The 25,817-nt window shown below is 51.1% G+C and overlaps 8 protein-coding genes across 8 annotated transcripts; 2 read left to right on the top strand and 6 right to left on the bottom strand.

Moving 5' to 3' along the window:
- Positions 1-103: 103 nt before the first annotated feature.
- Positions 104-2,722, top strand: BDP81DRAFT_333751 (OPT family small oligopeptide transporter; the record flags this gene model as incomplete). The annotated part of the gene is made up of 4 exons (XM_060585696.1): positions 104-420; positions 497-1,981; positions 2,050-2,518; positions 2,654-2,722. The coding sequence occupies 4 exons, from the start codon at positions 104-106 to the stop codon at positions 2,720-2,722; spliced, it is 2,340 nt and encodes a 779-aa protein (XP_060438665.1).
- Positions 2,723-3,038: 316 nt separating this feature from the next.
- BDP81DRAFT_145417 (uncharacterized protein) lies at positions 3,039-4,973 on the bottom strand. Its single transcript, XM_060581886.1, has 3 exons — positions 4,713-4,973; positions 4,459-4,627; positions 3,039-4,270 (listed from the first exon to the last, which is right to left on the bottom strand). The coding sequence occupies exons 1-3, from the start codon at positions 4,837-4,839 to the stop codon at positions 3,337-3,339; spliced, it is 1,230 nt and encodes a 409-aa protein (XP_060438664.1). The 5' UTR covers positions 4,840-4,973; the 3' UTR covers positions 3,039-3,336.
- Positions 4,974-6,657: 1,684 nt separating this feature from the next.
- Positions 6,658-8,505, bottom strand: BDP81DRAFT_507253 (putative necrosis-inducing factor-domain-containing protein; the record flags this gene model as incomplete). The annotated part of the gene is made up of 4 exons (XM_060595679.1): positions 6,658-7,387; positions 7,421-7,802; positions 7,880-8,405; positions 8,446-8,505. 4 exons carry the CDS (start codon positions 8,503-8,505, stop codon positions 6,673-6,675), a joined length of 1,683 nt encoding a protein of 560 aa, XP_060438663.1. The 3' UTR covers positions 6,658-6,672.
- Positions 8,506-8,565: 60 nt separating this feature from the next.
- Positions 8,566-10,044, bottom strand: BDP81DRAFT_441130 (uncharacterized protein). The gene has a single exon (XM_060591574.1). It carries the CDS (start codon positions 9,869-9,871, stop codon positions 9,014-9,016), a length of 858 nt encoding a protein of 285 aa, XP_060438662.1. The 5' UTR covers positions 9,872-10,044; the 3' UTR covers positions 8,566-9,013.
- A 748-nt stretch (positions 10,045-10,792) lies between these two features.
- Positions 10,793-11,634, top strand: BDP81DRAFT_465943 (uncharacterized protein; the record flags this gene model as incomplete). Its single annotated transcript, XM_060594343.1, has 3 exons — positions 10,793-10,944; positions 11,142-11,203; positions 11,342-11,634. The coding sequence occupies 3 exons, from the start codon at positions 10,793-10,795 to the stop codon at positions 11,632-11,634; spliced, it is 507 nt and encodes a 168-aa protein (XP_060438661.1).
- A 651-nt stretch (positions 11,635-12,285) lies between these two features.
- Positions 12,286-13,531, bottom strand: BDP81DRAFT_507241 (trehalose utilization-domain-containing protein; the record flags this gene model as incomplete). The annotated part of the gene is made up of 6 exons (XM_060595678.1): positions 12,286-12,647; positions 12,713-12,779; positions 12,843-12,898; positions 12,964-13,181; positions 13,225-13,439; positions 13,499-13,531. The coding sequence occupies 6 exons, from the start codon at positions 13,529-13,531 to the stop codon at positions 12,286-12,288; spliced, it is 951 nt and encodes a 316-aa protein (XP_060438660.1).
- Positions 13,532-16,112: 2,581 nt separating this feature from the next.
- BDP81DRAFT_386002 (uncharacterized protein) lies at positions 16,113-17,512 on the bottom strand. The gene is made up of 4 exons (XM_060586997.1): positions 17,135-17,512; positions 16,979-17,081; positions 16,705-16,871; positions 16,113-16,628 (listed from the first exon to the last, which is right to left on the bottom strand). The coding sequence occupies exons 1-4, from the start codon at positions 17,326-17,328 to the stop codon at positions 16,511-16,513; spliced, it is 582 nt and encodes a 193-aa protein (XP_060438659.1). The 5' UTR covers positions 17,329-17,512; the 3' UTR covers positions 16,113-16,510.
- Positions 17,513-22,281: 4,769 nt separating this feature from the next.
- On the bottom strand, positions 22,282-23,822 carry BDP81DRAFT_400146 (uncharacterized protein; the record flags this gene model as incomplete). The annotated part of the gene is made up of 6 exons (XM_060588649.1): positions 22,282-22,731; positions 22,797-23,005; positions 23,064-23,205; positions 23,271-23,370; positions 23,424-23,551; positions 23,622-23,822. 6 exons carry the CDS (start codon positions 23,820-23,822, stop codon positions 22,282-22,284), a joined length of 1,230 nt encoding a protein of 409 aa, XP_060438658.1.
- Positions 23,823-25,817: the final 1,995 nt, after the last annotated feature.

Genomic DNA, 25,817 nt, shown 5'->3' with positions numbered 1-25,817 from the left:
GCCATTGGGCTAGGTATGACGATCTAGCCAGTGAATCTCCGTCGCGTAGAGCCTTGCAGTAGCCACCAACATCAACACCCCGGTCGCACACCCAGTAGCCGCCATGGCGGACGAAAAGAACCATAGCGTGGACGTTACGCAGGCGGCGACAGACCTCGAAGACTTCCAGCGCGATCATCAATGGGACCCCAATCTGCCCCAGGAGAAGGCCGACATGGTGAAGAAGGCGCTCCAGGATGGCGACTCTGAGGAAATCATGGCTGCCGATGCTATCTTGACGGAGGACTCGCCGTATGAAGAAGTACGTGCTGCTGTACGCAACACGGATGGCGGTGAAGTCGCAAATACGGTTCGAGCGTGGATTCTAGGTATGATTTTCGTGACAATTGGGAGTGGTCTCAATATGTTTTTGAGTATGAGGTACGTGAAAGCAAGATGAACAAGACCTGGGTTGTTAGGAACACCGATAACTGACGACCTCTCTCACTGTTCACAGGAGTCCCGCCATCAACTTCCCGTCCATCATTGTCCAATTGCTTGTCTATCCAATCGGATGTTTCTGGGCCAAGGTCATGCCGATGAAGGTCTTCAACACCTTCGGCGTTCAATGGACCTTCAATACCGGCCCCTTCACAATCAAAGAGCACGTTGTCATCACCCTCATGTCCAACGTCTCCATCGGCTACGCGTACAGCACCGACGCTCTCCTCGCGTTGCAAGGCAAGCCTTTTTACGACATCAACTTGGGATGGGGCTTCCAGCTACTCTTCACGCTGAGCTCCCAGCTCATCGGCATCGGCCTCGCGGGACTCTGCCGCCGGTTCCTCGTCTGGCCGGCCGCCATGATCTGGCCCAACCAGTTCGCCAACACGTCCCTATTCTACGCCCTCCACGACAAGAGCAAGAGCGACGGCACGCACAGCAACGGCTGGGTTATCAGCCGGTACCGTTACTTCTTCTATGTCCTCGCGGGTATGTTCTGCTACTACTGGATCCCGGGTGTTCTCTGGCAAGGCTTGTCGGTGTTTGCCTTTGTCACCTGGATCAAGCCGAACAACATCGTCGTCAACCAGCTGTTTGGAGGCTTCACCGGCCTCTCTCTGATCCCCATCACGTTCGACTGGACCTATGTGTCCGCCTACCTCGGCGACCCCCTTCTCTCGCCTACGCACACGCACATCAACGTCTTGATCGGCCTCTTCACTTTCGTCATCATCCCCACCATCGGAACTGCCTACTCAGGCGCCCTCTTCGCAGACTACCTCCCCATCAACACCTCGCAGACTTACGACAACACTCAGAGCTCCTACAACGTCAGCAAGATCCTCGGGCCGGGGTACACCTTCTCGGAAGAAAAGTACAAGCAGTACTCGCCCCTCTTCCTCCCGCCCACTTTTGCCCTCAACTATGGTCTCTCCTTCGCCGCTCTCACCGCCGCCATCGTCCACTGCGGGTTCTTCCACGGCAAGGAGATCTGGTACCGCCTCAAGGCCGCGCGCAACCAGGAAGCCGACATCCACCTCAAGCTCGCGACAAAGTACGTGGACGCGCCGGAGTGGTGGTACGCCGTCATCCTGCTCTTCGCCATCGGCCTCGGTCTCGCGACGGCGGAGGGCTACGATTCCCAGCTGCCGTGGTGGGCCTTCTTCGTCGCCAACCTTCTGGCCATGATGTTCGTGATTCCCACGTGCACGATTCTTGCCATATCGAACCTTGGGCTCTCCCTCAACGTGCTGTCTCCGTTCTTGGCGGGCTTCATGATCCCCGGGAAGCCGATTGGTGTCATGATCTTCAAGGTGTACAGCACGATCACGCTGGGCCAGGCGCAGACGTACTCTGGCGATCTCAAGATGGCGCATTACATGAAGATTCCGCCGAGAGTTACGTTTTGGTGCCAAGTTGTGGCCACCATTTGGGCTGTGTTTGTGCAGATTGCCGTGATGAATTGGACGCTTGGCAACATCGAGAACTGCTGTGCGCTGTAAGTCTATTCAAGGAAACTCTCGTGAATACTCACTTCAGGATTGATATCTGACATTGCGATCATAGGACGCAACACGCACACTTCACTTGCCCCAACGGCCGAGCCTTCTTCTCCTCCTCCATCGTATGGGGAGTCATCGGCCCCCGCCGCATGTTCGGCGCCGGCTCCATCTACCACAACTTCAACTACTTCTGGCTCATCGGCGCCTGCCTGCCTATCGTCTTCTACGTGCTAGCCAAGGTCCTGAACCTCAAGTTCGCAAAGGTCCTCCACGCGCCCGTCATGCTCGGCGCCATGGGGTGGCTCCCGCCGGCGACGCCCCTCAGCTTCTCCAGCTGGGCCATTGTCGGGCTCATTTTCAACCACGGCGTGCGCAAGAGGTTCCACGGGTGGTGGCAGACGTACAACTACATCACCGCCGCCGCGCTGGACGCCGGTCTCATCATCAGCACCATTGTCATCTTCTTTGCCATTACGTTGCCCAACGTCACGATCCCGCAATGGTGGGGAAACGTCGACGTATATAACACCTTGGTGAGTGCACATGCAGTCGGGACTGGGACCCTCCCCCTTCTCCCCGCGAAACGCGGTTGCCCATGGGTGAAATACATCCGCTGGCAACGCTATCTGACGTCGAGCTCATTTTAACTAATCGTGACTTGCATATAGGACTCCACGTATGGCGCCATTCTGAAGACGGTGGGAGAGAATGAGACCTTTGGTCCGGCTAGTTGGTGAGAGAGGATCGTGAATCATCCTGCATGACGATGCAGACAGCCGCAGTTAGCGCCCCCGGGGCCCCCAGACAGGAAATTACTATTGAATTGCTGCCCAAATTGCTACCCAAGCCAATCTTACATCCTTCCATCTCCTTCTAGGTGCATTCTAGAAATCACACTTCAATCGTCACAGCGAAATCGGTTAGCCGGCTAGAAACATCGTGAGATTGATCGTAGAGCGGGGAGAGGAGACAAAACTCGCAGTCTGATTATCATTTGTACAGGTTTCTTTTGGTAATGTATCTTCTGTAGATCATGATGAATGTGGAAGAAAAAAAAAAAGCAAAATTGGAAATTTGAAACAAGTCTAATTGTACTCCGTGAATGCTGGCGGATTCTCGTTATTTGTTGATGTTGATGTTGTAGTCGCAGCAGGAAAGAAAAGAGGCAATTGATGCATGCAATCATGATACGTGTCATAAAAAAGAGAGAAAAAAAAAACATTCAGAGCCGCCGTCGTGCCACTCATAGCACCCGTTTCAAGAGCCGGTCGATCGATGGTAACCAAATCATCATCCTAGAAATGCGCGTCATCTCATCACCCATCAAATCCCAATGTCACAACTCATTTTTTCAGTCCGCCCTTGCCGTAGCGACGTCGTACATTGAACCCGAGACCTCGTGTTCAGAGGCCCGATGGCTCCGGGATCGCGGGAGATCGATGCGTTGTCTGTACGGCCGAGCGGCGCCGTCGACGTGGTGATCCGACATTTTCCGCGGGAGGTCCTCGCCTCTCGGCGGGGGCGCTTCTTTCCGGGAATGCCTTCTCTCTCGAGACGCGTGGGACCGGATTGAGGACGCGTCATCGCGCTCTCGCTCTCGCGGGGGCGACGGCTGCTGCATCGGCATCGGGGACGGGAAGTCCATCGGCGGTAGCGGCGGGGCCGGGGGCGGAGGGGGCGGCATTTCTGCGCTGACGAGGGGTTCCCGGTCTCGGTCCCGGTCCCGTTCGCGTTCCCGTTCGCGTTCCCGGTCGCTGCGGTCACTGCGTTCACTGCGATCGGGTTTCCGCTTCTCGATGACGGACGATGTCTCATCTGGTCGCAGAAACACATCGGGATGGTCCGGATCGCTTCCGTCCTCGGGCTCCTCGTCGAAATTGAACTCCTCCTCGTCATCCTGGCTTCCACCGCCGTTGACGACGCTCGCCTCGAGCTTGGCGCCCTTCTTGCCGACGAGTTTGCCCAGGCGGTACTGCTCCAACGCCTTTTTCAATACGTTGCGCATGACGGCCTTGTTGACGTTCCTCCGCACCCGGTCGAAGTAGCGCGTGACGTCGCCGACGACCATGACTTGTGCATCGTGGTCGATCTCGAGAACGTCGGCGTAGTTTGCGCGAGAGTTTTCCTTCACGCGGAACTTGCCCGGGCGCAGCTGCATACCGACAGGGGAGAAAGGGAGGCGGTCGAAGGGCGGGGTGCGGTCGTTTTCATCAAAGACATAGCCCTGCTGGCTCGAGTCGATTCCGGGTTTCTGGAAGTCATTTTTCGTGGGGGTGGAGATCGGACTGGTGGTATCGACGATCAGAGGTTAGCGAGATGAAGTTTTGGGCTTGCTAATGGGTTGAGTCGGTTTGCTGACGGGGGGGTGGTGGGATGAGGGGTGTTGATGAGGAGGGGTAAAAAGCAACAACAAGCTCGACCACATCAACAGAGGGATACCAGCAGTTGGAGACTATAGATGATCAAAACTTACACACACACGCAGTAATGCGGAAACGTGTCGCTATGTCGAAGGACGATGAAGCGCGTGTAGCCAAGGCACTTCCACTCCCACTCGAACTCGTGCGAGTCTGCCCAGAGGAACTCAAAGACGTCGCCCACCTCGCATCTCGACGCGGGGCCAATATCGTAGCCTTTGCGAGCTGAAGATTGACTCAATGTTAGCAAACAAGACAGAACCCTTTTGAAGAGGGTTTCAAGGACAATTGATCCATGTGTTGTACTTACCCAGAGGGTGCTCGTACGAGCTCTCGTGCGTGCCTATGGACGCATCGTCCCCGTTCCCCGAGTCACTCTTAGTGCTCTTGGTACTCTTACTCCTGAAAGTCGAAAAATCTCGGTTCCCGATCACCATCTCTTGCCACACATCCCAGGAACAGGAAAAAGAGGGAAGAGGAAAAGGAAGGGAAGAGAGTTTCTAAAGGGGGTTGTTTAAAGGTTCAATTGTATGTATGGTGTATGGATAGCTCTGGCGGGGACTCAAGAGAGGAAAAAAAAAGGTCGAGGTAAGGTAAGGTAGGTAAGAGAAAGGGTACGGATAATGGGTCAAATCATCGCAACATGACGGAGACTGAGACTGGGGGTGTGGGATGAGCGGTGGGATCGCAGTACCTAGGTAGTGGTTTAACCCAACCACGAGAACCACAATCGAGCAGCAGAAACCTGGGGCTGACTGGACTCCTTTGGGCTTGGGATCTCGGAACGATTGAGATGAGGCAGGGCGAAAGGCAACAAGGGGGAGGGACCAACTCGGGTAGAGACAGACTCTGCTTTCTGAGTACGGAGTAGAGGTGAGAGGTGAGTGAGAGAGGGAGGCGAGGCGAGGCGAGGGTCGTGAAGGGCGGTCTCGTCGAAAACCTGCGGCCACGCTTGCGAGTCGCAGCAGAGAGAGCAATAGACCAAACAGAATGAAGAGATTCCTGGCTGGCTGCTGCCTCTCTCTACTTTTTCCGCCACGTCGCTACTATGGATCATGCGCGGTGTATGATGCCCAACCTCCACCGCCATGCGTCGGCCGCGATGTTAATGGCCGCGGTGAGGGTTCTCGTCTCCACCCCGCCGCCATTCCAACCAGACGTGAGTTGTCCCAGAGTCCCCCCTCCCTAGGAGTACATGAGGTACAGGGCCCGTTGTTGTCACCGCCATTTCGGCACGGATCATTTCACCGGCATGCCGGGGTTGCTGATCAATCAGTCATCTTCGTTTGTTATCTCTCACCCTTTCCCCTCTGACGTTGTTCGGAGGGACAATATCATACTCGAAATGAGACTCAAATTCAGCTCCTCGTTATCTTCAACAGCTACGTGAAAAAGAGGGTGTCATGAAGCCTAACTTGGCCCAGGACCGTCCATGTTGCCCTGTGCTAGCACTGTTGGGGGGTGCGGGTGCAGCCGCCTTACTATCAGCTGAATGAGGGGTTGATGCGCCTATTAATAGGAATGGCTTAGGGGCCCTGCACAGGAATCTCCCGATCGAGGGGAACAAGCTCATCAAACGATTTCTTGAAAATCAGACAGCCAGACTTTCAAAACAGCTCTTGAAGTGAATCACCAACTCAATCATCACATCACTAGAGCCTAAGAAAGCTCACGAGACAGTGTAACCACTGGTGGCTCACCTCGAGCATATGATCAAAGTCGCTCGATCGATGTGTATCGGTGCCTGAGCGCAAGGCCCAACGGCGTGGCACAACGCTCTGCAGCAGCAGCAGCAGCAGCAAGGATCCCCGTGTCTCACCCAACCAGGAACAACAGGTTAGACATCATTCACTCAGTCGCGATAACTCTTGATTACCTATACTAGAAGATGGAAGAGCGTAGAATCATGAGAGATGATGCCTTTGACTAGACTCACGGTCTAGTGCTCAGTATGAAGGTTGTACATGTATGCACGCGTCATGTTGCGCTCATCTGCAGCGTTGTCCAATGTGTTCGCACTGGCACAACTGTGTGATAATTCAGCCAAGCCATTCTCCGCCCGAGATAGAAACCCCATTGAGAATCGTTCACCGAGAGTCTAAGACGCGGTCAACCGCATTGAGTCATTTCTACGCAGAAAACGAAGGTAGCATGTATGATCTGATAGGTACCTAGTCAAAGACCCAGATAATGCTGAATACATACTTACAGAAGAATGTAGATTACAAAGAACAACAGTTGCCAAGGTGATGTGTTACTACAGCCAGCACTCAGACCCTATATCCATCATCCAAGTCCTGGCAAGCTAAGTAAATGCCGCATTTCACCGCCTGTTGATGAACGTTCCCGTTACAATCCATGTCTCCCTTGGCTCCCACCTGTCCATCATTATTCTCAAAGTTTTCAATCGCATTGTTGATGATATCGATCACATCCTGCCCACCGACAGTGAAGTCGACGTTTCCATCAACCTTGGTCGCCCCAACACCAAAGGAACACCCGCCAAACTTGGCAATCTCGCGCCGGTTCCTCCCCAAGACCTGAATCGTCCAGTCGGTGCTTCCGTCGGCCTCAATGTTCTTGATAATCTGCCGACAATCGCTCGCGCCCGGCGACGCGTCGCTCGTTTGGTCCTCAATTGACGACACGCCGCAGTTGTCTCTGCCCGGCGGCTCGTCGCATGGATAGTTCTCGGCGAAGCCTCTTGCCACGTCCTTTGTCGTCCCTTCCCATATCTGGAACGCGCGCTCAGCGCCGCAGACGAAGATGCGAATGAAGCCTGGCGTCGTGACGTCCACGTCCAGGAGGTCGTCCTGCACGCCCTTGTCGTCGATTTTGGCCAAATACGTACGCACAGCGCCAGCAATCAGGTCCTCTTTCGTGACACCGTCAAAGCTGTCGCCTGGCTTGCCCACGCCCTTGGGCGCCGAGAACTTATTGTCCAGGCATCCGCCATCGAAGCATTCATAAGCGTCGCCGTCCGGGCTGGCGATTTAATACAGCTTCCTGTTTTAGCACGCGCCCGTGGTCTTCACTGTGTCATCAGAGAGGTAGTCGTCGAGCGGGTTGGACGCGTCGCAGCCGTAGCCCGAGTTGATGACGAACGCCCACGCGCTCGAGGCGTGCCAAATTGCGGGGATGGCGCAGCCGAAGATGGACTTTCGAACGTTTTGTAGCAGCTCGTTAGATCCCGGGTCCGGGCTGACGTCCTTGGGGTACAGCTTGCCGTCGGCGATGGCCTTGCCTAGTAGGCTGACCGAGTCGGGGGTGCCGTCAAAGACGCTTTTGAGGGTAAGGGAGGTGGCATTGGCCCAGTCATCGATGAATTGGCCCATGTAGTTGGAGAGCTTGTCCTGGTCCTCGAACTTCCAGTCTGGTTCGCCCTGGTTGGGCAGCAGGTCTTTGGCAATGGTTGAGCGAGCTTCGGCCGATCAGTGCTTTTGGGCAGAGACGTCAGGAACGTGTTGAAGAAGGGACCAGCGGCGGATAGAGTTCCGAGAGTGATGAGATCGATGAGGAGCAGCCAGGTATCGTTCTCCTCAGGCGGGATCGGCGCAAACGTGTTCTCCATGTCATTGAGCGCGGCGACGCCTGGAGCGGCCTTGTACAGAGCATAATGATGCTTGTCGCGGATATTCCGGGTGATGACGAGCGAAATCCAGATCAGCTGCGCCGCTGGTCCCGAGGAATCGCCGTCCATGCCCTTGGAGCAACCGTCAGTATTACATTCGACGCCCAGGAGGCTGCCGCAGTCCAACGCCCCGGTCTCGATCTTGAGCGTGGCGTGCACCGAGCTGAGGAGCGAGGTGTTGCTATAGCCACTATCTATATCCTCCCAAATTCTCACAACGTCCTCCCACGCCGCGTCGGCGCCGAGACCCAGCCAGAGCTCATCGACGTCACGGTGAAGCTGGTCCGTCGCGTATATGTGCGTGCAGTCGAACTCGGTCCAGTTGCTATTACGCGTAAAATCCGACTTGGGAGCCAACCCGCTCGCGGCGAGCTGCTTGAATTGCGCCCAGTTCCTTTGCGGGCGCGGGCACGTCGTGGTATTCCTGTAAGTCTGTCGCCCAGTCCGTGGTGCCGCCCATACCCCAAGCCATATTACTAAGCATAGAGCGCCGCGCGGGTCTTCTTCGTACTGGCGCTCATGTAGGCGACGTACTCGCCGTCATCGTAGACGAGCACATCGCTGTTACTGCTGGCATCGAGGCAACTCGTCACCACGCGGCCGGTACGGCGTTTGTCGCTCGTGATCTCGACAATCTAGGCGTCGGCTCTTTGCCAGACTGACCAAACATGGTGAAGGGTCCGTCTATCTCGCCGTGCCGTGATCAACGTACTTGCGCATCTGTTTGATCAGAGAGCAAAGGCCGGCAGTGGCTTGGCTAAAACCCTCCTGCTATTGGCCGCAGTAGTAATCTAAGTTAGATCCTTCAGGTACGGTCACCTCCGAACTACATGCAGGAGGCACGAGAGGACGACGCAGGAGATTTTTGTTCAGCCTGATCTTGGATGCCTTGTACGTAACATCTATGAGGCTTCAATTCTCACAAAAGCTTCCATTTTCAGTCATTTTGGTATAGGTTGCAAATACAATCCAACCCTTCCTTATATCAAAATATGAAAGATCGCACCCAATGCGGCAGCCAAACACACCAATCCTCCAACAACCAACCCATGACCAGCATCATTTTCGTCACCATCGTTTCCCGAAGGACACTCGATTGGTGGATTCTGAGCCTCGCATGCCCGAGCAGTTACAGAGGCGGAGATGCTTGACGCCTCGGCCTCGCTGACCTTGATCTGGCAAGGGTCCGGCGTGACCGTTGATGATACCGCCACAGCACACGTACCGCCGCCTGGCCACTTTGAAATTCCGGTGGAGTTAAGAGTATCAGTCACGTTGATAGCGACCCCCCCATGGGACGAACAATTCTGCCCATTTGTAGCGGCCACAAGATCCACACTTTGCCCGGAGTTCTTGGTGGTGAAGATGATGGCATTGGACGTGTTATTGCTGGGGATTTTGTATGGGTACTTGAATGAATCCTCCGTGCAGCTGAACCATTCCACGGTGTATCTGATCTGCCAGGTCCCCTCAACATTAAACATGACGAATCCGCGGTATTCATAGTATGGGTCGCTGCTGGAGAAGTTGGCAAATCTCACGTCGTACTCCGTGGTCTTAAACTGAATCGCTCTTATTATTGTAGTTCCATATCGAGAATCCGATTTTGGGAGCGAGACCCGGCGCCAACGGCGAGTTTCGGAAACCGAAGATGATGGGCAAAACCGGCGTGGGCGCGTATGTATCGTTGCGGGGGAAGATGAGGTCAACTTCCACGATGCCCGAATGGTCGCTCGCGGCGACGGTGGCAGCTCCGAGGATGGTCCAGACACAAGCCAGAAGAGACCACAACCAGGCCGTCCAGGATATTGCATACATGCTGACGCTTTATCAAGCATGAAAGCTTGATGGGTAGTAGCAGACGATGTTCGATGCCTCGGGTTTGATGGGGCAAGACAGGCAGGCAAAGATGTTGTTGCGATAGGGAAAAGAGGCGCGGAAAAGTCAGAACCTGAAATTTTATACAGATGGATGGGCGAGAAGAGTACCTGGCCACCCTCACAGTCTGGGGAAATTTCTTGCAATCCTGCTCAAACCAGCTTGTCTGTTCAATGCTTGCCTATGTGACAGGAGAGAGTAGTTAAATTAAGGCAAAAGAGGTCACGTTGGTGCCGATTGGCCGGCTTGGCGCAAACAGTCCTCTCTACATGGCGACAGCAACCAACAGAGTTGATAGGCCAGCTGCTCTAGTCATCCCTGCTACGAGTGCCTACATAATACATGTATTGAATCCTTCTCGGCAGCCTTGCCAATGAGCGGGAGCAGGATCAAGCGATGATCTCGCACGCGGCGCTTGGCTGCAAGGTCGTACCTGAGAGACTTCAGTGACAAGTCTCAGCAACTCTGAACCGTTTTCTCCCCTTGACGCCACCGGATGCTCGAAGCCGCACCCAAAACTTTATCGAACGGATTTCGAGTTTCGATTTCATTCACCGGGGATGGGCGTTTGCCTGTGTATGGAGGAGGATGATGATAGTTCCTGCACTATCCTTTCCAAAGTCGAACTACCTGTTCCTGAAACCGGACGTGCGATGCCGTCAATGTCGTCAAGTAGATACTTTATGCAGTTCTGCCTTGAAGGATCTTACTTATCGAGATTCAAGTGTATTCTTAAAAGAGAGAATGATATCTCCTGGAGGCAAGTATAAGACCAAGGCCTTCATACCGCCCCAAAGTGTTTCTTCATCGCCATCATCAGCAACCCCTTAGTCCTCTTCCCCCTTTTCCAAGTCTCCGTTCTCATTAAATATTTCAATAAGATGCAAATCACTCAACTTAGAGCCACAGCCGTAATCTTCTCTGGATTAGTCTCTGCCAATGCAGCCCACTCACGCCACGCCGTCGACTGTGCCTTCTCCACGGCCGCCAGCAAAAGCGATATTTGCGCAACCTTTCCGATTAGTTGGGGACCGTCCGTCGATGATGTGATCTTCAAAAGTTGAACCCTGGAATAACTCTTCCTACACTGAACACCAGCAAGTCGTACTGCGTGATCGGCACCGTCTAAGAATACGACTGCCAAAAACACTGCCCTCACTACGTCGACTACATCCAAGACGTTAAATAGTACCACTTCCCCTTCTACAACAACCACTGCTTCCGCTTCAGTAACTCTCCAGCTATTACCGGGCTCGCAGCCAACTTTGACGGTTTCTACAAGGTTTCCTCTGGTGGCTCCTGCGATGCCATCTCATCCAAGTACCGCATCAGCACTGCACAGTTCAAGAGCTAGAACACCGAAGTCAACGCTGATGCGCAGGATTGTTTTCATTCCTCATTCTCAAATAATCTAACTCGTTGATCAACAGACTGCACAAACCTTTGGCTCGACTACTGCGTCTGCGTCCACGTGCCTGGTGCGGCCACTACGACACAGGGTAACACCCAGCCAACGACTCCTTCTTCCACTGGCCCATGGCCCCAATTGTCCGGCATTGTCTCCAACTGCAAGACCTTTTACCAGGTCAACTCTGACGACAGCTGCTGGTCAATTCACAACGGCGAAGGCATCACGTTTGAGCAGTTCCTCTCGTACAATACACAGGTCGACTCGACTTGCAGCAACCTGTGGTTAGGCTATTACGATTGCAATGGAGTCTAAACGTCCGATAAATGGACGCAGGCTAGGTAGACAACCCGTGAACGGAAAGTTACTTTCAGTTACGTTGGCGCCGGACTAGCATGGATGGTGACAGAATTCGGAATTGTACCGTTGCGCCATATACAAAAGAGAGATCCCTCTACTGCATTTAGGTAGTTGTGGGTACATATAGTTTCCGTCAGATGGCATCTCTTTCAACTAATTCTGGTTCTTGTCATCATCTAAATGTCAAAGATCTCATCGTTACCAATTACATGTATCTGTTCATCTTCTGTTAGGTAGAAGTAACCTTGCGCATTTTTTACACTTGTGAAAACGTCTTATCTACATAATGAATGTGACCTAATCTTGTCGACTCAGTAACCCTACCACGCAACGCGAAGCCCATGTCTCAGTCCGGTAGGCACGAAGTATGATGATACTCTCACAAGTGCATGACTACTTTAGTCTCCAGAATGTGAATCGAGTTTTCATCAGACTGTTGGAAGTTGTAAACTTGTAATTACTCAACAGCGAGGTGTCATCGGCCAGATATCCTCTTGCCGAGAATGCGATAACGAACCCTTTTCTGATTACAGGGAAGTTTCCGTAAAAACCACGACTGAATCATCCCCTGATGGAGACCAGTCGATCCCCTCAATTTGTGCCCACTCATTCATCTGAAGTGCTGGTGACCCACTCCAACCCACCGGTAACATGCTTGACGAAGTACTCCTCAGAATAAGACTCGTTAGTGTGACCCATACCAGTGTAGAACGCCCTAGCCACGCCCTCGCACATGGAGTACCACGAGATTGAGTGCATGGGAGGCATGTGCTGAAGCTCCGGCGACAGAGTAATCTCGTCGATGTAAGTCTCTTCCACCTTTGCGAGAACTTTGTATGCAGAGTCATCAGCAGAATTCGTTTTGTACGCATACCACTCGTCTGTTCGGTTGTAGCTCTCCGGGAGACCGGAGGTTGAGGGATGGTCAAAGTCGAGAATTGTATCGGTGTCCGGACGAATGTTGCCATCTAGATTGAGGAGGCGTTAGGAAAGTTCTGTACAGGATTGGCGATGGAGATGAGTGTTGGCTTACTGGGAGGGTATCTCTCCTTTTGCGCGTCGTCACAGATATCGTCAGTCTCGCACGGGTGGGATCGGAACTTATAGCGTGGTCAGTAAAGCTGTCAATTTCCAGAGGGCAGAGTCCAGGCGGTATATCTTACCTGTCCGACAACAAGCTTGTTGAACCAGTTGGGCATATCATCCCCGAAATCACCGGCTGCAGTTCAAACTGTCAGATATGGGGGCTAACCACTACGTTTAGATGCATCAGCTAAGACGTACCGGCGTGAATGCCTAGCCAAGAACCACCGTTGAGTAGGAACTCGTTCAAGGCATCGGATTCGTTGGTTGACAAATAGTTGCCGGTCGTGGAAATGAAGACCAGAGTGCTGTATGCGGACAAACTTCCATTTGTGAAGATCGTAGAGTCTTCCGTTGCCGCGACTGACCAGCCCTTCTCATTGGCAATAGAGCTCACAAGCTGAATTCCATGAGGGATGCTAGAAGCTCAGATAACTGGCTTAGACGAGGAACATAAGAGACCGAGAATCAGAAACGTGCCTTGCATGGCGATAACCGGCCGTCTTTGAGAATAGGAGCAGACTAGGAGTTGCAGAGGCAGAAGCATGGACAGCATGACTGGCAGCAATAGCTGCCGCTGCAAGAAGGTTGGCGAACATAGCTACAGTCTGAGAAGTGCCGCTGCTACGTTTCTTGTAATTGAGAAAGTGAGAAGATCGATGTTGGCGCGAGATTGGCTTTAGACCTGCATGATGGTATATTATTTATAAGTACTTTACATGTACGTTTCTCAAACCCTGGTCGTCATTGTCGAGACCACATAGACCATGGTGATTTCCCGTGACAGAGCGAAACCGAGGAAGGAGCATCAAGCTGAAGCTCCATAGTTACACAAGGCACATGCATTCCACAATAGGATAAGATTTTTTTGGTTTCCGTCGGATACAAGTATGCTTAAGTCCTGGTAAGGCTGAGATCGTTGTATTTATATGTACTTGTAGGTCTACAAGCAAACAGCTTTACGTTCGCGATCACTTCGAGGTACTTTCCTCTACCGTTCCGCCAACTTGAACAATCCTGTTGTCAGCACTACCTTCCACTTAACGCGTAGGCACTTTAAGGATGGGGGCACGAGAGGAGTCTACTTTGAGTCCTGCCATCGTAAAAAAGGCATCATGCTCCTCAGATTCCGGCCCCAAAACCGGTCTTGGTCTAGGGTATGGAGAATCTTATCAGATGTGGCGACCAGGTGATCCAGGGGGGGGGGAGGTTGAGTGTGTGTGTGGATAGACTCAAATTCGTCATGGTGGTCTGCCATGAGTTTAAGGAAGGTGGGTGAAAGAACGGGCCTGATATCCGGGCTCCATCTGGCAGATTGATATGGCCAGTTTCCCTTCCGACTGCGGCATCGGACGTTGGCCGGGGAGCCACCTCGCTCTGATGGCAACTGTCTACACGAAACTTCTCACAGCTTGCCAAGTTTGCACCAGCAAGCTTCGCGGGAGCTGCGCATGCTACCAATAAAAATACAAGATGCGTACTTTTCAGTGATGAAGATCTAGAACTGAAACTCCAGCGTATCTCCGCTTAAACTCCACTGGAGTTCCGCTAGAAAACATCCCGTCGGTAAGAGCCACCACCCAGATCCTTGGTACGGAGTCAAAGTTATTGACAACTTGAGAATCAGGATTGAATCAGGGATCTGCCAGAAACCAAAGGGGGAGGTCACAATCTTTTTCCAAATCATGCAATGTGGCGCTAGGCTGTCCAATGAGGAAGGTGAATGTCCGCGGATAAGAGAGAATGTGGTTCATCCGTTGTACGGTAGATCTTGGCAGTGACGATGCGTTCCGATTGCCGATTAAAGGCCCTGCGGCAATCAATGGATGCCGGTTTTGTGACGGCATTTCCATAGAATAGTTGCACCAGTTGACGGCGGAAGAGCCTTATTTGGCAATACTCTAGAGTCTCGCGACCTGCTTCATCTAGGCTCATCCCTGTTTACACGCGGCGACGTCCGTACTGAGTAGTTCCTCGTGTGACCAGCTCCAACGCCAGTGCAGCGGGAAACATTTTCCGCTTTCCATGAAGCACATGCAGTCAAAATTATAGTCCCATAGTCATCATGACTGTGAGCACTTTGTTGTCACTTAATTGGATCAAGGTGGAAGCTCGGGTGGTGAAGTCATCGCCGGCAGCGGTAAGTGGCGGGTCGGAAGCCGTTGGTGAGTCCCACTAACCTCCGGACTGGTCCACTCTTTTTTGGGCGACCAAGTCTACAAGTATTCTTCGTGGCCAACATGCCAAGTGTTACTGGTAACTACCTGAATATTAACTGCTGGTTGAATGCATTGATAAGATGTACGAGGCCCTTGAAATCCGACATACGCCAGTTCAAAAACCCCGCGGCTCTTCATGACTTCTCTCCATAGAGTTACCTCAAAATTTCACTCACAGTCTAGTAGTTCGTGAGCCTAGCCGCTGGTATGATATATCGGCTTTTAAAACATGCCTTTAGTTTTCGCAAGTTACTTGTAACTTATTTTCGGCGTTCGCTTCGTCTTCGATGCAGGACTAGACGTGAGCCTTCATGACAACAACACTTGACTGCCAGCTAACAATCTGGATGCACTTATAACGGTAATTCAACTTGTTTCTATTCTGTCCGAAGGTCGGTTCCAGGCTCGGGTATAGTGCGTTACTTTCCTTGGGACTTTGACGTCGGTTTTGCTTCCTGAGATAATTAACAATTTTGGAGGTTTAAAGAATGAGTGATTTCTTTTTCTATACCAAATATGCAAACCTGGGCGACCATCCGGAGATGGATGGATGTGATCAGTTCATTCTTATGTCACGTTGCTCCATGGCCGCGAATCAAGTTTGCCTTGAGGCCGCCATTTCTCCCAGCTACTATAGCGCAAGTCAGCTTCCAAAAGACAAGCATCAAGAGCGAATACGAGCTGAGGCTTGGCTGTATGTACTTAACATCAATTGGACCATGATTGTGTTCTTGTCAGCTGCATTAAGCTGGCCGAGTCCACAGAGAAACACACGTACTTTCTTTACTACGTAGGTGGCACGCGGGGTAATTTCTCCTCCTTGGCCTATAAAAACTAGTAAGTTGTTGCATTCACGTCGCCAGTTGAGGCTATCGACCGCCGTTCCCATGATCAGCTAATTTTCATTCGGCGGCACGAGAGACAGATCGAGCATTACACTATCGAACGCTCCTCAACTTGGACATACTCGATATGATAGCCCTCCGCTACTTCGCAGCCTTGGCACTTGCTGTCAACGCTCTCGCTTCTTGGCCACCGCAGGCTCCAACCAACGCGACCTGCAATGTTGAGGGCAGCATCAAGCCCGCATACGGGTACTACGGTCTCGGGGTAGACTTTGACAACACATACGAATGCTGGGAATTGTGCACCGACGGCCGTCGGCCACCTCGATGTCAGTCCTTTTCATGGGAATCAACAGCCAAAGAATGCAAGCTATTCGATGTTCCTGTAGAAGACGGGGTGGACGAAGGGGATGGCACGGGTGTACTCTTCTACAACAGGGATTGCTTTGTATACACCCCGCGGCCCGGGGTGAACAACAAAGACTAGAGACACGCATACATTGAGTAGTTAAACAATGACGTTGAAATCGATACCTTCTTCAGACGCGTATTGTTGTTCGCAAATGCTCAAAAGCTTGTCCCCTCTCTACTGCCTCGACATTACATCTGCCATCTCAGCTCACCTCTTATGATGCATCGAGACTCTCTACTCTCAAAGCACAACATCGGCTATAATTGAGGTGCTCACTGAAGCCATTTTTCGCCGAGCTCCAACTGCTTTCCATCCAACACAGATTCGGAGGGCTTTGCGTCGATGACCATGCCGATCATGCGAACCCACTCGTCAGTTCTGTTCGCCCAACTATTGCAGCGAATATGAATTAGCTCTGGTCGTCAAAATGTTCACATTATTTGTCAAAAGAAAAATGAAAACGTACGCGTGCATAGCACCACGTTGAACGGCAACATCCCCTGGTCGAAGTAGGCTCTCGGTTGTCTCTTCGTAATCAGCCTTGCCATCCTCGGCACTGAAAGCAGTCTTCGGTGTAATAAGTGTAGGCGTTCCCTGGTTGACAGCAACGTAGTCGACTGATGGGGTCCGATGCTGAAAAGGTTGGATTAGCCTTAAGGTGGACTTGGGCCAGTACATCCATCAATGCAGTAATCTTGATCCATTTGCCAAAACTTATGGTAAGAAGAACGTCAACATACCATCGGAGTAGTGAATCCAGGGGCCAAGTCCAAGAAGTAAACGTTCACTCCACCTGGCAGGACTATCCCACTTCCAGTGACATCAGCAAAGGCTGGCAGACCTCTGTAAAAGTCAATCACAACTCATCTAATTCTGGGGAGCCGGATGCTACACACCGTCCTTCATTGCTGGCAGGTACTGCCGAGACGGTCCCAATCTTGGTTCTCTGCAAGAGACCGTCGAACATGTTTTCTGTCACCAAGTTATCGGTGACTACCTCAACTCCGGGTTCGGTCTTGGCTCCATCATTGGGTAAATCGAGATCGAGATTCGAAATGACGATACGCCGGCGAGGGAATGAATCAGCCATATTGAGATGAGAAAGAGACTTTTGTTGTATGATTCAAAGACGGTATAGTTCAGCGAATTTAGGATGCTAAGTGATGTCTGAATGCCTCAATACCAATACTATCCGTATCATATCAAGGGACTAAGTCAGGTCAGGCTTTATGTAGTCAAATTGAATTGGCGGACTTCGAAGATCAACCCTGAAATCCCGGAGTGACGTGCATTATTTCGGCGCCGAGGAAATACGGGAATTAGTCACAGCGCCGGTGACATGGGGCCGAAGGATCACCCTCAGGCCCTCTATCATTGGCCATGCTGTCTTTGTTGCCGCTTTTCAAAATTGCAGTAGTGCTGACGCTCGCTCCCGGCCCCGAAAGAGGCGCCTTGATTTATCTGATTAGTAACGACAGAGGGCAGAGGCATGTAAGGCAAGGCAAATGGGCAGGCATTATTCACCTTCGGTCACTCCGACCCATACAATATGTAATCACACTCCGGTCAGTCCATCGCAGAAAGTTTTACTGGCTGGATATTTCGTTAACATAGGTACATGCAATAAGTATTCATAGCCAAGAAAACTAGAACTGTACTTTCTTGTACGAATATCCGGGTTCCTCGGACTCAGAATGAGTAGACTAGAACCATTTTGGCTGGACGTGTCACGGTTCTATAACCTGGTTTGTTCGTTTTGGCTTGGGATAATTAGTACAGTCGTGCGCTTGGCAAAAGGTCAATCCCTAGGAGCTCGACCTTTTGGATAATACTCAATATCAGAAAGGGGCCTTAACTCGTATGGTCGCAATCTCTATCTATTAACAACTTTTGCAACAGGCAAGTCTTTCCCATAAGGTATCCCATCGGGTGCGGAATAGCTCCATTTTTGCCAAGGCTCAAAATACCCATTATTTACCCATTATTACCCCGCATTCAGAGGGGTACTTAACGACACGTCATTTACCTCTAAGTTATACTCTTTTACCTATTATCGCTACTATTACTACCATTTTGATTGATGCTACGATGTCTTCTAGTAATTCTAGTACCTCTATTACTTCTATACGCAGCTATATAGTAATTAAGGTCCTTTTAAAAGACCTTATTGCTACTTATAATACAAGCTATACGCCAGAGCGCTGTGACGCGGCAACAGTCCGGCCCCACGAACCTCCGGCTACCGAGCATGGACCTCCGGGCTCCTTCCAGCCTTTTGACGTGCCAGCCCGGGCCCAAGAGGTACGGGAGCTGCTAGCAAGCCCGCTTGACCTATTCGTCCAATACGTTCCGCAGGGCCTTGTTGAGCAGTGGGCCCAGTGGATAAATACAGCACCGTTAAAGCAGGGCCCTCTAACTAGAACAGTAAGAGTGAATTCATAGCGGAAGACTTTAATAGAAGAAATCTACCTCTTTTTAGGAATCCTATTATACATAGGGATCTATAAGGAATCTAGATTATTAAACTACTGGTTAACCTGTCACGGGCTGGAGCCCGGTTGAGATCTCCGGCCTTGCCGGAGCCGCACGCACACCCCTCTGCTGGGAAGTTGTCCGACCGCGACCTGTAATAACCGATTATTATATTAGATTATTATATTCGGTTATGCTGCAGGCCGGAGCCAGTCGAGATATCCGGCTTTACCGGAGCTATTATTCTGCCGTAATATACTGCCAAGTCCGGGTATATTATACTATAGCTATGCGAACCCCTGTGTTACGAGCAGGTCAAGGCAACCAACTGTGGCACAAAGCAAAAGCTTCGATAATGATGACTCCGGTCATCATTGTCCCTTGTTCTGCATATATAGCTACGCCATGACGGGACCAATCGTTTAGGCCGCAACACCCTGTAATTCCTCCTTTTCCTCCTTAGCTTAGAATAATCAATCGACGGCACCTCTACGTTTAATAAGCCTAGGGGCCAGCCCCTTACAAGCCTAGTAGTAAAAGGAGGATCCTATTTACTTATTTATGCGATTTATTTTTAGAAACCGATTCTAACTATTACTCTAGCAGCTACGAATATTCAATACTGCTGAATTCTAGCCTAGCCAGCCTAGCCAGCCCTACTAGGGCCGGGGCCGGGGCCGGGCCTAAGATTAAATGCCGGATGTATACCGGAAGGTTAATTAGTGGTCAGCCCATATTTAAGAGACTGGGGATTCCCTTTATATAACTGGTTCAGATCTTATAGTTAATGAGGCTATGGTCCGATTTATAGGTCGATCTCTAGAAATAACAACGATTCCAACAAAACCTATCCTAACCTATAAGATCTGGATCCTTGCGCAGTCTGGCTACTGTATACGGTGGCTCTGGCACGTACATGGAAAGCGCCTATACGCATTAGTCCCCCACGCCCAGCCAGCCCAGCTGGAAAGCTGGCTCTGTTGACACCAACGCAGCAGGTAGTAACTACCCTTATTTCCCTACTTCCAGCTGCAACCTACCACGTCTTTCTTAATAACCTTTTTGCCTCTATACGGCTCTTTCGTACCCTACGAAATCAGCAAGTTGGAGCTTCTGGTACTTGCCGGAAGGATAGTAGGATAGATAAGATCCTAGTTACTGAGAAAAAGACTGAGGGACGGGGTATTCCTTAGGGCGAAATACACTATATCCCTACTTTAGATGGGGAGGTAAGTTACCTGCCTGCTACCCTGCTTACTTAACTAACTAACTAATAAATAGGTCAACCAATTCACCTGGAAGGATAATGCCCTTGTACTCTTCCTATCAACTGTCTTCCAGAACGGCCAGGAAGTTATCCGCAGCCGCCGCCGCCCAGCTGGGGATTCCGCTGCCAAGAGAGCTGCCCGGCAAGTCTTTGGCCCAGACGTCCGAAAGGACCTTCCAGTCCCTAAGGCAATCGATGAATACAACTACAAGATGAATGGGGTCGATGTCAGTGACTACTGACTAGATGAGGTCCTATTATCAATATGGCCACCTGACGGTTAGTCAGGGTGGCCAGCGGAATATGCATATGTGAGTGAGCAGAAAAGAGCGTCTATTCGTACTAAAGAGTGGAAGGATTCACCACAGGCTTGTGGGCCTAATGCTATCCTAATAAGTCTTGCAGAGCTAGGACCAGGTGGAAATGACAGGCTGGCCTGTTTTAGTCCAGTCAGACCATTCTGAATGGGTTATGTCCATGACTCGCGTAGAAGCATGCATGGATTCTGTCACCACCCTATTCGTCGAGGGGGCTGGCAGTTAATTGCCTGGAATTTCCTACTAGAAGAAGTTGTTGTAAATAGCTTCCTACTACAGCTCTGGGGCAGCCCTAGGTGGCAGAAGGTGAAAACCCAGTACCAATAGCGGCAGTTGCTTGTAGCCCAGCTTATTCAACAGTTTAGGCTATTAGTAAAAGGACGGCAGAGGTCACGGCCTAGACGGGCTATAAACAAAGGAATACCTCTATTCTATAAGAAAACCACAGGAAGGGATCAAGGGGGGCTAATTCACTTTGTGCCTACTGTAGTAATAAGAAAGCATTAAGGGCCCGCCAGACCCTAGCTAAGATATCTGGGAATAGCCTCATACAGAAGAAAAGGACGCGGAAGGGCTGCTTGGACTATAATGTAGCTTTATGTATTGAAGGGGACTGCTGGTACCTATGGCATACCCAAAATATATAAGGAACAGAGGTACTATTACCCTATTGGTTGACTCGACAGATTCACAAGTCCCTATTGGCTCTACCCCGCCCTTGGCAAAAATGGAGCTATCTGGCACTCGATGGGATATACAGGTAGGCTATACATGTCGCAGACAGCAGTGCGCTTTGTAGAAGATCGTGATTTCTCATAGTGGTATCTGCAACTTAATGTTGGTCTCACTCTTTCCTTCCCGCGCTGTTACAACCAGACTATTTGTTGTACCTAGTCCAAGCCAGATTTGAAATCTGCATAACCTGGTATCCATGGCCAAAGTCTGTAGTACAAGTAGGTAGCAATGCGTGGGAGTACAACCTTCAACTCACTCAGTCCTTACTTGTGTGTAGCTTTCACTCCGTGCGTCTCAGAAACCCTGTAATAAACTTGAAATTCCAAGGGCTCGGGTCGCGGGTCTTCTTGAACCCCCAGGGAACAAGTCCTGGACAAGTCCTCTTGTTTATCACATCACGAGACCTCTCTTAGACTGGGTATCTACACACCCTGAGAATGATGAAAGAGGGCACGGGAAGTGGGAGGCCTCTTGGGCGGGTTGGTCACCTTACCCACCGCGGGGAACCACAATAGAAAGCAAGCAACATGAGGTGGGCCCCAGATAGCCTGTTCCAGCCCGACTGCCCAAAGTGTTTTCGAAGCTTCAGAACGTAGCATTCAGGCGTCAGCAAGACAATCGCCGTTTCGACTACAAGATAGACGGATCATGTGGGGACATGGAGACGGCTGGCTGCAATTATGCCTCCGCTGCATCTGTGCTTGCCAAACTATTTGCAAGACATATCGGTGATATTCGGTTTCCGGCTAATGCCAAGTAGATAATAGTTTGTTACTTGCATATGTGTTTCGAACATCTACAGCAACAACTACTTGTTGCAGTCAACTAGGTGAGCATGCCAGAGCCGGAATGTGGGCAGATATGCATTGGTACAACGTGAGCTTGCCTTTCTTCCTAGACTGGTCGTGATACAAACTTTTGCTGCGCAGGCAGAGTTTCAAATCATTTAGGCCGAGCCAGTCCAAGAAACTTCGGAGATTTCATGCTACATTTACCTAAGGAGGAATCTGTTTCCTCCACTTGGATCATTAAGCAACAGTGATCTTTCTGTCATTCAACAGTCGAGCCAACTTTTGGTGTGACGTTCAACTGCATGGAAAAGTCAGACCCGCTTCCCGAGGTATTACGAGCATGCAACGCCTGCAAACACATAGAGAATTGATGGATTGAATATAGAAAATTGGTATAGAGCAAGTAGCAAGACATGAAATTGCAACCAATCGAAAATGAACAAGTAAAAAGAACTCCGAGGCTACCAAGCTTCATGTGCTCGTTGAGGGCGCTGCTCACCAAATTGGCTGGTCCTGTCCTCGGTAACGATCTCAACTTCGTTCGATACCACGATACCGTTCGGTGGTTTTCCTGATGTGGGCGTAGAAGAGCCTTTAAGGTTTTGCAACTTCACATCGCTCATTATGCGTTCCTCGCTTTCGGTGAAAGTCACGTTGGAGGCGACAGGGTTTGCGCTAAGAGGACCAGTCCGGTGCGAGGAATCCCCATGGCCGCCCCCAATGGTTCGGAAGCCGCTCGGTGTCTTGTATGCCTTTTTGGTGTTCTTGGATGATCGTAAGACATTGGGCCAAAGAGGTTTAAGATATGTTCTGATGAGAGGGAAGATCATGGGAAGGTTCGTGGTGACGACTGCGACGAAGGTTTCGCGAGTACCCCATGTGCCGGCAAGTTGGGCACCATTGACGGGATCCTAGTTCAATGTTAGTGAACAGATAAGAATTATAACGAGGACTATTCGCGATGGATGAAACGTACCACGAGCACGAATATGCTCTTGAGCGTGGCACAGACCAGGACGAAGATGCCTGCACCGAGCACAATGGTCGATGCAATCTTCTTGGCGAGTCTCAAGGTTGACTCCCACAGCAGAGGAATTGGAATCAGAATGAGATAGATATCGGTCGAAACATTCGCAGCGAAGGAGGTCCATATGATCGGTAACGAGACAGCAGCTTGACAGGAATCTAGAAGAACATTAGTGAGCATGTGTTAAGCTTTTGGTCATGGGGATCATGAACTTACTTCCGGGGTCCGGGCTAATCTGCCAGTACTTGCTGAAGGGGATGCACGACAAGAACACTGCTCCAAGAGAGGCGACGAATGTCCCGATGACAAGACCGAAGCCAATCCAGATCCGCATGCGATATCGACGGCCTAGACCTTCCTAAATGTTGGTCTTAGTCGACAACTATATATGACGTGGCTAGATAGTAAGTAGGGAGTAGATACCGTAAGTCGAATGTAGAAGACCAGCATCGCGAGCTTCAGCAGCCAGATGAGTGCCGAGTAAGTGGTCCACCCAGCAATTTGGATCTTGGATCCGATGATCCTGTGTTCCGGTTTAACGAATGACATGGGGCATTGGTGTCAATGCCGACTTACCTGAGTTGATATTCTGGATCACTCGTAGATAGTGCCGCTCGCTCTTCGTCCGTCATGCCATTATTAGCTAGCCCGTGAGCGATGTTGCCAACAGAGTAGGCCAGGGTAGATTGGACTGTGTAGAAGAGCTGCACACAAAGTAGATGAAGATCAGCAACAAGCTTTCTTTAGTGCCGTAGTATCATCCAAAACACATACGATTGCTGCCCACACAAGGTAGTCGTCAGCCCGAAAATTTCGGAACCCCACAGCCTTTGCTCTAGCATACGTCCTCAAGGCCGTGACTATCACTCCGATGCCGTAGAGTGTCCACGCCTCGATCGTGAACTGTCGACCTGCCTCGGCGGCAGCTGCAGCTGCAGCCTGCGCAGCTGGGTCCGTGGGATCAGTGGTCGACATAGGCAGGTTGTGTGTCATTCGAGGGAGCGGGGTCGAAATATGTCCAATAACTGCGGAGACGACCGAGGAAGAGGCAAGATAGAGCGAGGAACGCCATGCATACAAGTATTAAATCTTGAGAGACCAGGAGGAGCTTAACTGAATCGAGAAGGAAGTATAGATGTTTGAATCAGGGTCCGCGATCCAACACTAGTGCACAAGAACCGGAACATCGATCATTGGAAACATGGCAACAGGCTTAAACGCAGCAAGTTGGAGCGTAGAGTCCCAACTGATGCAACCCATGGCGGAGGAGACGTTTCCCCTACTATCCGCAAGGCGACTTTGGATGAATTTGCAGGGACCCCATGTAGCTTTTCTTGTTGCATAACTCCATCTCCGAGCTGTGACAGTGCAAACCAAACTTCGTGTATGGGAAGCCCCAAGACAAACCACAGTGCAGTTTCTAAGTGTCGGATTGGAAGCCCAATTCGACCGTGAGTAAGGGTAGAGCAGGGGCCACCTCAAGAGAGTACAATTACACCTCGACGGTCCACCCAACCTCCGGTTGGAATCTCCCTTCTACTCCTTACGCAGAATCAACCAATACAGAGATATTGATACTTCGTCACCCCCAGGATCCTACGGTTCGAACCAATACCCTGTGATAGGGATACCAACACTAAGGGTTCAAGGATCTTTGGACATGTTCGTCGGACTAATCCCGCATCTGGTGAGCAGGACGCGGTGCTACCGCAACGGTGATGGCTCAGGAGTGTGTTACACTCGCTCATCATCCGGCTTCCGGTTGTCTCTTTCATCTCTCACTTGGCAATTCAAGTTGTCTCCGTGGCCATGGCTCTTCACAAGGTTACCAGATAGAAGCATTTCTGGGATCAAAAACAGGGATACCATCACTTCAAGAATTGGGCCCTCATCCGCTTCATCCGCACGCTTCGATCCGTAGGCTTCCTAACATCAGCTCAGATTACAGATGATAAAACAAACGCAGCTTCGCAGCCATGTTTTGGACTGAGTTTGCCTCCAATCTCCCGTCCGGTGAACTATTCAGCGTTCAGTTGACGGAGCTCTCCTCCACTTGCCAAGGTCCTAGATCATGATGGTGGAATCGAATCCATGGCTGCCCCCTGACTCGAAAGTGGATAGCACTCTTCTGTAGGGGGCCCAAGCGGAACACGGGTGCTTCCCCCCGGTGTAGAGCGCCCCCACTGTCAATAATTTTCTTTACGATAAGGTAATGAGGATACCTCGGGTGATGTGATGAGGGGGCGGGGGCGAGTTGCGAACACCAGACCTAAACGGCCTAGGATTTGCAAACGGGGCTACATTTGAGAGGGCCCAGGCCCGGACACGAGCAGCCGAATTCTTTAACCCAGAATCTCTCATATCAGACGGTCATGCCGAGAAAACGTCCAGAAGGGGGGAAAGAAAATGAAAGACTTCACATGGGTCCGAGGGGATGGTTGACAGGTCAAAGCGGCCCGAGAGACAAACGGATTTCAGATTTCGAGATTCTCTGACCTGACGTTCAATCAACCTTCCCGAGCCATAGCTGCCTCGGCTTGGTTCCTGACCCTTGTGTAAATGCATCCAGATTTCCTGAGCAGCACTGAGAAGAGGCACTCCACAACAGAAGATACCCCCCCTCAAAAGTCTTGGCACGAGGGATTTTGTGGCTGCGCTGTACCAGGTACCAGATGCCGCACAGCCGAGGGCCTAACGTCTCGTAGCAGCATTGAAGGAAGAATCATGGTGGGGGATTGTGGAGAGTAGGATATATCTCATCGCCGAAGTGCGAAGAGGTGCAACAGATGGGTAGCATTCGGAGTTTTGTCTCTGACTTGACTTGACTTGGCACTAAGAAGAAGTTGGCAGCCGTTGGACTTGTCGGTACACACTACACAGGTGTCCCATGGTACGGGCCGCAGGATTTACAAACACCGGTCGGAACTATTCGCTACGCTTGGACTGCATGGAACGATTTCCCTCCTCAAA

The sequence above is a fragment of the Colletotrichum phormii genome (genome assembly GCF_030913505.1).
Source record: "Colletotrichum phormii strain CBS 102054 chromosome Unknown BDP81scaffold_34, whole genome shotgun sequence".
In the NCBI taxonomy this organism is placed as follows: Eukaryota; Fungi; Ascomycota; class Sordariomycetes; order Glomerellales; family Glomerellaceae; genus Colletotrichum; species Colletotrichum phormii.
The sequence above is the reverse complement of the archived record's forward strand: the minus strand, read 5'-3'. Positions and strand labels throughout refer to the sequence as shown.